General features: G+C 34.0%; 1 protein-coding gene across 1 annotated transcript; it reads left to right on the top strand.

The window, feature by feature from the left end:
* Window positions 1-12052, top strand: LOC128994690 (histone chaperone asf1-like). The gene is made up of 5 exons (XM_054419413.1): window positions 1-268; window positions 3022-3150; window positions 3342-3457; window positions 4617-4793; window positions 11307-12052. The coding sequence occupies exons 2-5, from the start codon at window positions 3042-3044 to the stop codon at window positions 11493-11495; spliced, it is 591 nt and encodes a 196-aa protein (XP_054275388.1). The 5' UTR covers window positions 1-268; window positions 3022-3041; the 3' UTR covers window positions 11496-12052.
* Window positions 12053-12406: the final 354 nt, after the last annotated feature.

The raw sequence follows: 12406 nt of genomic DNA, 5'->3' as shown, positions 1-12406 counted from the left end.
GTTGATGGAATTGGAAGTAGAACGTTGAAGTGTTGTTGAGCAGTGGAATCTGTTTCTAGAGACTAGAACTTGAAAGTAACTTTATTCCAAAGATTTTTTTCTAGATTGCTTGTCGCTAAAATTTAAACTCTTCTAGTCTAGTGATTGGGCTTGTTTCGATAATTCTTAATTTGCCAGTTCATTTTCAGTGCTTCAGTGCTTGCGATAGGCCTAGGCAAGATTAGGGAATAGACCATACGCGCCAAGAAGCTGCAAGTTATAACAAGAGGTATGATTATGAAAATGCAAGTAATATATTTTATTTTCTGACTTTATAGCCTAGGAAACACATAATAATTTTTGCTGAATGATTCTTCATGGATCTGATATATCCTAGGCCTACCATATCAATTTTATCATGCTTAAGTTAAGTTGCATTAGGCTAGTTTGCTGGATGTGTTTTTTGTCTAAAGAAAGCTGAATACAACTCATGCTTAGGACAAAGAAACAAGAAAAAGTGTATGCAGTTACAGCATGAATAGCCCAAGTCCAGGCTATCGTGAATAGGCCTAGCCCAAGTCCAGTCTATCGTGAATAGGCCTAGCCCAAGTCCAGTCTATCAAGTATGGCATCAGGTTACTCGCAACTTAATTTCTCTCTAGGCCTAGTACTGTAGTTCCTCTAGTTCTATAGAGGAAGGCTATGGTAACTAACTTATCCCCACCTAGATGTAATTACGGTTACACCATTTTTACAGGGTTGATATACTGATATTGAAACAATCAATAGGTAAGCTTATTTAAAGATTGAGATTAGATAAACAAAGAAGTGAGAGGCCTAAAATGAGTCCAGATCTATGGTTTCATAAGGGTTTGTTTAATTTCAGTTGTGAAACTGAGTATAGTAGGCCTAATAAGACATTACGTTTTGTACCTCCTCTCGCCCTTTCTAAAATTAGTCTAGAGCAGATTAGTCTGGATTAGTAGCGTTTGCACATGTCTCAGCTTTGCTCTGCCTCTTTATCAGCAAACACAGAATAACAATTGGTAGTTTTCTTAGTCTCTATAACTTAGAGTGTATCAGTTGGTATAACTTATCCAGTTTCATTGTAAAATGAGATGGTCAGATAAAATGCCAAAGTAAGTGTTGATTTGACATGGAATTACCCTAAAATGAGTTCTCGAACAACAAGGCTAGGTTACCTAACCAGCTACAGCGGGCTGTATGCAGATATGCTCTCAACCTTTTTTTCTTTGCCCCTATAAATAAAAATTCTGAACTTTTTTCATGCCCCACGCCCATCACCCACCAACGTATACTGTACAGTGTTTAAGTATTTACTATAATAGCCTACATTAAAATAAACAAGGTAGGACGGATCCGACGTATTTAACTTGCAAGTGGAATGAACTGTGGGAGAAGTACCGGTAAGCCTACAGCAGATTGTTTTCAACCACACGACAAGCAACTGGAAGTAATAACGGTTATCATCTACTGATTCTGTTCGGCAATAGGCCTAATGACGACACTTCACTACAACTAACTTACATCTAGAATAGTAGGGAGTGTTGCACGTCATCCAAATGTCACAACGTCTAATGTTATAAATTAAGTCAGTGTCCCGCCGTCCAAAATATAATTTTTGAGCTGTTTCACGACGTCCAATATAAAATATTTGACTGAGTTGCAAGGCCTCCAATTCCCACCATGTTTAAAAGTAGGTCTACAGTAACTGCCATAAATATAGGCCTATAGTCCTCACCACCCTAAGTTGAGGTAGCCAAAGGCCGCACTAGATATACGCCATGCGGCCTTGGGCTGCCTTAACTTAGGGTGGCGAGGACTATAGTCTTTCTACAAGCTTTGGACGTCATGGGATTAGTCGTGCAACAGCACACTTCATAGTACTCATCATACAGTACTCATCATAGGAGTACAGCATATGACAGGGCCTTTGTTGTAACTGCCTGCCGTCTTTGGAACAACTTACCTTTATCCATCAAAATGCTTGATAGTCGTCCTCGGCTCGTGGCGGCACTGAAAAAATGTACTTTGAGCGTATGGCCTCGGCTGGTGCGTCCTAGGACTGTTTTGGCACTTGCGTAATTGCTGACTGAGTGTGTGAGACTTTTTTGTTGTTGTTAGGCATTTTGTTTTCGTTTTGTCAAAAAAGTATTGTTTTTGTGTAAATAATGTGTTAAATTGTATTTTCTATTTTATATTTAAAATTATGTATGCAGGTTAAGTGTAAGAAAGGGCCATGTGGCCCTAACTTTGCCTGTTGAAATAAAGGATTTTCATTTCATTTCATTTCATTTCACACTTATTAGGAGAGAGGAAAGGTTAAAGGGGTAAAATACAATCTTTTTCCCGCCAATCTCCAACTAGGACTGATGTTGACTGAGCTGAAAGTTTTCTTGGTGGACTTGATTGGAATTGGAAATTGGAAGTAGAACGTAGAAGGGTTGTTGAGCAGTGGGATCTGTTTCTAGAGACTAGAACTTAAGGTAACTTTAGGCTATCTCAAGGATTTTTTTAGATTGCGCTTGTCGCTAAAATTTAAACTCTTCTAGTCTAGAGATTGGGCATGTTTTGATAATTCTTAATTAACGATTTGCCAGTTCATTTTCAGTGCTTGCGATAGGCTTAGGCAAGACTAGGGAATAGATCTACTTTTAAAAACTTAGCTGTCAGTGTTGCACTACGTCCATTTGTGCTAATAATTGTGCTGATGGAAGACGTCCAGAGTTCCTGCATACGGAGTTGTCTTAGGTTAGGTTAAGTTAGGTTAGTATGCATGCTTGTTTTTGTGTATATTCTTCATATACTTGCAAAAAGACAGCATTTTTCATTCTTAACACACGGTGACATAAGTTAGAGCCTACACAAGGTAAAAAATATTCACTTCTTATGTTTGGATTTTATGAATGCTGCCAGTAAAGTATCCGACAACTTAAATCTAGCTCTTTCCATTGCAATGATAAGTTATTTTATGGAGTTCATAAGGACAGTAAAGATAAAAGTAATGTTTTGTGTTTTCAGGTTAATTTATCGGAAGAATTATGGCTAAAGTCCAGTTGGGAAATGTGGTTGTTTTGGATAACCCGTCACCATTCTTAAACCCATTCCAATTTGAACTGACTTTTGAATGCATTGAAGAATTGAAAGAAGGTAAGACTTGTTTTTAGGCTATTTGTTAATATCTCTAATATCTCAACCCTAATTTTTGCTCAATTGTAAATGTTGAACCTTATTCATGTTCCACTCCCACTTATCCATGTGGAACTGCATAAGGAAGCACAATATAAATAGTGATGTTGTTATGGAACTAACATATTTTATTTCGTGTTTTATTTTTGCAGATTTAGAATGGAAAATGATCTATGTTGGCTCAGCTGAGAGCGAGGAGCACGACCAAACTCTGGACACCATCTACGTTGGGCCTATTCCTGAAGGGAGGCATATGTTTGTTTTTCAAGTAAGACAGTGTTTTTAATTTATCGAGCATTGCTTCCAGGATTGATTTATGACAAATAAAATAGGTTTATGTACCGGTACCTCATGTTGGCAATCCTAATGTAGTCTTGCAGGCGCTTAATTTCAAAACAACTGTTGTTTCATCTTGAAGCCTTTGTCGTCAGACGTAAAATTATTTAAATAGGTAATTGTTTATAAACAATTGTTTTTGAATGATTTTACGTATGACGACAAAGGCTTGAGAATGAAACAACAGTTGTTTCAAAACTAGTCGCCTGAGACTACATTAGGATTGAAGACATGAGGTTTGTAAACCTATTTTATGAGTGTATAAGTTTATCCAACGTTTTAAAGGCTATGATTCTTAAATAATAACAAGACAAGGATTTGGACTGTTCCCTTATTTTTTAACCTTTCCTTCCGGTCTGAACTGTAGTAGGCCTAGGCCTAAGTACATTCTGTTGATCAATATTTTGTATCCAAAATTAAACGTAAAGTGTTAATTTTTTTGATAATTCAGGGTGGCTAGTGACCTGGAAATGTCAGGGAATATTAAATATCTGGAAAAGTCAGGGAATTTTGTCATAAGTCAGGGAAAATTTTAAAATGTTTAAAATAATTATTAATAATTGTTAGGAAAGGTCGATCTGGTGAAAGTACTATGCCGTGTAGGTGAAAACTAAGAAATATGTCTGTACAAATAAATTTTGTGTTTTTGTACAAATTAAATTTTGTTATAAACTGCGTATCATCTTATCAAATTCAGTTTAATTTTATTAAGGCAAGTTGCAAAGTTTGAATATAAGCTAGCCTGTATCCAAATATATAGCTATAGATTTTATATATTTTTTCATGTAAACAAACATAAGCTATCTGTCAGATAAAGATTAGTCCTTTTGAAGAATTACTTAGTAGCCTATTAAAATTGTTATTTTGAATTTGTCGATCAGGGAAAGTTTAAAAAAATCATGGAATTGTCAGGGAAAAGTCAGGGAATTTGTCAATGTGGTTTCACTAGCCACCCTTTAATTGTGTTGAAAAGTTTTGAGTCTTTGATTTTTTAACACAATTGGGGCTATATTGAAGAACTTGTTTGTGTTAAAATAGTAATGACAAAATACCAAATGCCAAATATAATCTAAGATCTGTTGTATTTCCAGGCAGACCCCCCAGATGTCAGTAAGATCCCAATCGCAGATGCTCTTGGAGTGACCGTCGTACTACTCACCTGCAGCTACCGAGGCCAGGAGTTTGTGAGGGTGGGCTACTTTATCAACAACGAGTATCAGGACCCAGAAATGCGTGAGAACCCACCTGCCATTCCACAGTTTGACAAGGTATAAAAGACTGTGCTATTCAGGCTATTCAAATATGAATTTTTGGTCCTAAGAAATGTAATACAGTACATCATTTGGTAAATTTAATAATGATATTTACATTTTAAGTAGGCATACTGGTAATTATTGTATTCCCTCATGGGACTAAACCCAGGTCAGATAACTTAAAAAGTTGGTAAAGTGGGACGTTACGTACACATGTAAAATTATAAATAATTATTGATACTGTAATTACATAAACGAAAAATGAGCAAAATTACCTATATTAATGATTCATTTAGCATTGTTATTTTATAAAATACTAGCAACAGTGTCCGTTGTGGTTAAATACAACGATCTCTAGTAAAATAATGGTTATGAAATCCATACACCACTTTACTCACTAATATTAATGGTACAGTTTAAGCACATAACATTAGAATCACACATTTAACATAAGGAACACACTTTAAACATAAATGAAAACTGTTAACAACAACATTTAATCAAAGAAAAATTAATTAGATAACAATATAACAATAAGCTGTTGAATTATTAACACATATTTTGTATGATTAGATTATGCACACTGGTAATGTCACAATTATTGCCATCTATAAAAATAATTGGTTTTTTTCCGAGTCGGGTTAGCTCATCTACCTGACCAATTTTTATAATTTTGGCCTTAAACTAAAGGTGTGGACGTACCGCAGATTTGCCATCAAGCATCGGAATTCATTTTGATTTTGACGTATATTTCAAGTTATGCACAAACATAACTTTCTTATGGGAGTTAAATTTGTTTTTTTTTTCAAGTTCAATGTTTTGCAGGCGGGCGATGGTTTACAGGAGGGCTCTCCTACCTGCCCGATTTTAATAATTTTGGTCTTAAAATAAAGCTATGCAAGCACGTATTTGTCACTAAGCATAATCATTAATTTATCTAATGTATTACTTGACGAAAGAATTTTTTCTCTTCAATTAAAGATGTATTCCAGCAGTTCTAATTACATTATACATTTTGGTCTAAACACCTAAGTGAAATACCAGCTTTCATTTGAGCTATTGATTATTAAGGTCGGACTACCTAAAGCACACTGCCGAATCACGAATCAACAATAAATACAATTGTTTTAATACCTATCTGCAATCAATGATACACAACTCTATTTTATCAAAGTTATTTTATATGTCTTGGTCTTAAAATACTTCAAAAGCTTTTACTTGAGATATTGATAGTTTTAATTAGTTAAGTTCAAGATACTGTATAGCTCAATCAGAAAATATAAATTTGATTATATCTTGATTATGGAATTTAGTTTTAGATTTATTTACTTAATTCTAATTACGTTATTCTATTTGTTTTGACCTAAGAACCTTCATTGAAATACCAGCTTCCATTTCATTAAAGCACGCAGCTAAATCACGACCAACACAAATTGTAAAAAAAATGGAGTTATTTATCATCGATTTATAGCAAAACGATCTTGCTTGCAACCTCAACAGTACTTTCATAATTATTCGCAAATCTTCACTAATTAGGCTATCCAACGACCTATTAATTAATGAAATCGGTTCAGTAGAACTGTAGATTTAATTGTACAACGTTTAACAACAACATCTTTAATTCAGTATTTTCTCACTACTATAAACCTGGAGGTTGCTTAACGTTTTTGCAAATAACTTTGAAACGGAGAGGAAATCGACCAAAGTGGAAGGTGATATTCTGAAAGAGAATGAAATTTCCTACAAATTACTATTATGAATTTCTTGAATATACTCAATAAAGGCAGCCTAGAGTTGGCTACAAATATAAAATTGAAAATATAAATCTGGAATAAAAGGAGTTTTAAATGTATTGTTTTTTATTTTTTTACCCTAAATATCTAATAAGTTCAAATTTTCATAATTATTTGCAAATCTACACAAATTAGGCTTTCCAATGACCCATTAAGTAACAAAATCGGTCCAGTAGAAGTCTAGATTTAGTTGTACAAAGATTAACAAAAATCTATATAATTCAGTAATTTCTCACCACTATAAATTTGGAGATCACTTAGATTATTGCCAATGTCTTTTAAATGGAGGGGAAATCGACCAAAGTGAATGTGATATTCTGAAAGAGAATAAAATTTACTACAAATAACTACTATGTAATTCTTGAAAATACTTCATAAAGGGAGCCAAAAGCTGGCTACAAATAGAATCTTGAAAACAGAAACTTGAAAAACCCAGTTTTTAATGTATTTTTGTTATTTTTAATTTTTTACCACAACTATTTAATAAAATCACAATTTTATAATTATTTGCAAATCTACACGGGTTAGGCTTTTTATTGACCCATTAATTAACAAAATCGGTCCAGTAGAAGTCTAGATTTAGTTGTACAAAGTTTAACAATAATATCCCTAACTCAGTATTTTCTCATTGATTACTATAAATTCGGAGGTTGCTTAGCTTTTTTGCAAATAACTTTTAAATGGTGAGGAAATCGACCAAAGTGGAAGGTGATATTCTGAGAAAATAAAATTTCCTACAAATTGATACCCAGCACTTCTTGAAAATATTAAAAAATGGCAGCCAAAAGTCGCGCCCAAATAAAAAGTGTGAAAAACACCGTTTTCAATGTATTTCTTATGGAAAACGCGTTTTCTTTAATTTATCACCATAAATCATAACAAAAACAAACTTTCATAATTATTTGCAAATCTACACGACTTAAGCTTTCCAACGACCCATTAATTAATAAAATCGGTCCAGTAGAACTCTAGATTTAGTTGTAGGCCTACAAATATTTTTAAAACTGAATTATATATAGAATAGATTCTGCACTAAAGGAACTTTGAAATAATGGAAAGTGATTATGTTGGTGACACAACTGTACCAATTTACTATACTGTAGAAAAACAGTTTGCCTCTTGTAAGCTACAGTACTGTTCGGTTTTCTCTTGAAAACAGTAAAACCTTTGATAAAAACACAGGTTTTGTTTCAACCACGCCAATTATCATTACTGCACACACACATATTGCAATCTAATTATCTACACAATTAATGATACACTCCTTAAATTGTTAAGGTTTGCTAGCCTACAACCTTGAGAGATCGAACACCAAGTCAGAAAATCAAGATGAGCTTTTACAATCTTGCAGCAACTCTATGTATAGCATCAGCAAAGAATATAATGGATTACAGATTTTATTGCTAGCTGTGATGAAAATGGGTTGATATTGCATACTTGAGTTCAATTAGAAACAGTTTTTTGGTAATACGCAACTCATGTTAACTGTAAAATTCAATGTTATTTTTTTGTTAAGTTAGTCATAATTTCTTACTCATTCTGACATACATTGCTTAAAATTTTCCTAGAGATTATAAGTTTTTAAAATAATTAAATATTCTTTGCAACACTTTAAGCCAGTGTGGGACAGTTTTTGCCCTATCACACGAAAGTATTGCTAATGAAATGCAAGATATGAGAATGCTGCTAGGTCAAACGACCTTGTGGTTTTAAATTTGTCTTCATATGTTCTATAGGCTACATAGAAGGAGAGTAGCTTTCCAGGAACTCTTTCTTTCCTCTTGATATTGATATTCTAAAGTTTAAAATTATTTTAGAAAGAAAAGTTAGAAATAAAAATACTGTATTCTGATTTATAATTTTTAACTGTACCAATACTGAAGTTATTTAGATGAATAGAAATATTTATTGCAACATGTTAAGCCAGTGTGGGGCACTCATTGCTCCATCACACGAAAATGTTGCTAAATTAACGCAAGCCATAACTGCCGCAAGGTTAAATAAACTTGTGGTTTTAAATCTTGCTACATTTCCAGTGTAATTCAACAAGTCCTAAAACAGTATAAATAAGTATATTTTTTATTTGAAGAGTTAAGGTCAAAACTAGTACCACTTTTTTTGTGAAGTTTCAATTTTGAAAGTTGGAACAGGTGTCCACGCAACAGGAACTCCGGGAATTGAACGGAAATTTAATAATAAAACAACTATAAAAAATTTTTATTAAGGAATCTTGATATCGTACTCCTTAGTCATGAGGTCTGGCATTGCTTAGGTCCGTATCCATACTCGGGAAGTCCCTTAGTATGGACGGAATCCAGTCCCTTTGAAGCTTTAACTTGCCTCTGCTACCCATTTCTGATCAGTTATAAATTTAGTAATGTCTAGTTTTTTATTCCTCGTATCATAAAAGTAATTACCAGTCCTTAGATTATTGATTATTTGACTCTCTTTTAACAAAATTAATTGTATTAATTAATTCTAATTCGTAAACCATTGATACATTTCACGTAATTGTCAACACCATATGTTCATAAAAACTCGGCTAACCTTATCATAACTTGCACAAAGTAAGCAGTTGTGCCAAGGTCATCTTTTGGTAGTTTTATTTTCACTGGACCACTTCACAATCCCCCTTACTCCATATTTCACCCCTGCTCTTCAAGGTTGTGTCTTCTTTTACAGTTGTTGCCCAAAGCTACAATCACAGAAAACATACTACTATAACCCAGAATGCCAACCGCATGGTAAAAACCATGAGAGAGCTTTGCCTGTCAATCCGTAGGCAGCGCCACCAGCGTTGCCATGCACTCAGCATAGCAACGCTGGTGGCGCTGCCTACGAATTGACAGGCAAAGCTCTCTCAAAACACGCTTTTTACCATGCGGTTGGCATTCTGGGTTATAGTAGTATGTTTTCTGTGCTACAATGCAGAAGGTTGCTTAAAACGTTGCTGCTTGTTAATGCCCACTCTAGCCGTCAAAAACGTAGTTGTTTTTTGTTGAAATCCTAATAAAACATAAAGAGCTTTGCTTTGGGTTCTGCACTTGAGGCTTAGGTTTAAATCCCACCGGTGGTCCAGAGCATATCTCTAGATAACTTACAAAAAAAAGGCATGGTATGAGATACTTGGGCCAGGACTGTCTTTGTATTTGAGAGGCCCCTCCACTAAAAGCTATACAATAAAAATAAATAAAAATAATTTGAATTTGTAAAATTAATGATCTTCTAAATACGATCTTTCACCAAATCAGGATATTTACTGAGCATTAGAGACACTTGATGCTTTTACTACCCAACTAAATATTCACTAACATAAGAGAATTAAAGATCTAATTTTTTCATGCGATGCTGTTGCAAAATAACGCCAGTTAAGATTACCGATAATCATGTTGTTTAATTATTTGCGGAGGTTCTTAGATGATTCGGTGGCTCAATCGATAGCGCCGCGGACTTCAAGCGATGTCGTGGGTTCGGATCATGGTACCTGCTACTACTTTTTATCAGTACAGTTCACTCTTTACTGTATCAGCTCACTCACCCCTTACTGTGCTGGATACATTCCCCGCACAGGTAGCCTATGTAGACGGTCAAATGCAAGGTTAAAAGATGCCGCCTACCTCTTTAAATTAAAAAACTATTAGATGTAATTTATACTCCAACTCAAGTTTCTTTGCTATTTGTTAATTCTCTTCCCCAATGGAAACTTTGGTGCTCAGTACATCTTAAATATGAACAATAAGAGTGGTTTTTTTATATTACTCTTTATAATAGTTTTTAATTATATAATAATTTATCCAGAGAGAATTCCTGAAACAGTTTCCTAGTGCCTCCACGCTCAAATAAGCCCTGCGTATTTGTATACTAACATGAGAGTTATGATGAGTGATAAAATGGTTCATTATTTGATCTTTCATTTGTCATGGATTTTTTTTTAATACCAAACACTAAGCACTGTGATATTATAAGACAGGTGGTGTTTACTATCTTGTTATGCTTACGGTGCAACATGAAAGCGAGTCAAAGTGCCGTTAAACCGTTATAAGTCTAGCGGCTCATATCTCGTGACATTTAAATATCAAGCTTGTTCAGTAAACTTTTTTTTTACCAAAACAACACACTAAAATACTAAAACAAGTGAATCCTGGTTTTCTAACCAAAGTAAAGAAAGGGCAAAATTAAAAATTACCATTAAATAAGTATTTTCTCAAAAATATACAGCTTCCAAAGTTTTAGACACAGTTTTATAATGGTGATGTTTGTAAGAAATTTGATTTATTGTAGACCTCAAAGTATTAGGCTAATACTAAGCAATGTGAGTCTTTACCTCTTATAATTGATATTGCAATAAAAACTAACCAGGCAAACCTAGGACTTTGGTGATCGTGGAAGACCATTAATAAAATAATAATGACACAATAACAGACATGTGAATCATTCATGATGCATTGGTAAGACCTAACATGAAACACTACACTATTTATATACATTTTGGTAAGGATTTCTTTAGGCCAGGGTTTTAAAAGATTTTGTAATAGTGCCTAGGTTTAATTACTTATCTTACTGACGAAAACAGATTAAATGTGCATCTTGCCCATTCCTTTATATAGTTTGGTATATTTTGAAATGTTTTATTGGGTGCATTCATCATGTCAAGGGCCTTATTTTTTTTCAAAAAAAGTTTGGGTTGTTTGGCTTAAGGTGCCAGAATTTGTTTTTAACATTAAAATTTTTACAGGTTGTACGAAACATCCTCGGATCAGAACCAAGAGTCACTCGGTTTAAAATCAACTGGGACGATTCTGAAACACAAGTCTCGCCTCCTAATGACGGACAGCCACAAGCAGCTGCGTTACCAGAAGAAATATCGGTGGAAATTGGTTTCAACGAGAACAGCTGCAGTCAGAATGCTATGGAAGTGATGTGAACAGTGGAACTGTGTCAAGCTGGATTTTGTGGGTTCATCCTTCAATCTTAACGGATGTTTAATTACTTAATGGACTCAGTGTAAGAGAACTCAAAGCCTTATAGGTAACAAAGTTAGTGGTTCCACTTACGTTGACTCGTTTGTTGCAAAAGTCTGATCCTATCGTTATTGTTTGGCGTTTCTTTTTTTAAATTTTAACTAAGCCTTATTTAGGAAGTAAGTTTATTATTTATTTCAGTCGTGTTCAGTAATGTTGATTGTAAGTTCTTTTCTAGGATGAGTTAAAAATTGAAATTTGAGATACTGTACTCATTTGAGGTTTTCCTACTAAAATACATTTTTATCAGTTACTGAAGCACAATGGTTTAAAACTGTATTTTCAATAAATGATCCACTGATACAAAATGTGATATATAGAATAAGACATGGTCATATTTTTAAGACTACGTGCAGTACAACATGTGTTAAATTGAGGATTGAAGTATCTTCTTCCTTTTATCAGGTTTGATTTTTCATTGTTTTTATGGTGTAAATAAAAGATAGATACTCTTTTTAAATGTAGTTTCATGTCATACCTTTTCTCTGTTGAACTTTGTTAGAGGACCTCTTAAACTCCTTATTTATGAGTGAACACAGTATTTTTATGACTCCCGACTGGTACCATGGAACTAAGAGATACACCTAGGTAAACCAACCACATGGTGCCAACAAGTTACATTAGACACCTGACTTTAATTTGTTGCAAGTGTTTTAGTCATGGCTGCAAACTGGTATTTATTAAGATTAGGCAAATGTGATATTATAATGAAGCCACAATTTAAGAAAAAAAAGAAAAAAAACTTAAACATCACTTTTTGGAAAATATGCTTGCTGACATTATTAATAGATTAGCTAATTAAGGCTTGGCCTGG

This window comes from Macrosteles quadrilineatus, unplaced genomic scaffold, assembly GCF_028750875.1.
Source record: "Macrosteles quadrilineatus isolate MER2022 unplaced genomic scaffold, UCM_ALF_1.0 Scaffold_5__1_contigs__length_97177068, whole genome shotgun sequence".
Classification (NCBI taxonomy): Eukaryota; Metazoa; Arthropoda; class Insecta; order Hemiptera; family Cicadellidae; genus Macrosteles; species Macrosteles quadrilineatus.
Note: the sequence above shows the minus strand (reverse complement) of the source record. Positions and strands in the feature narration are given on the sequence as shown.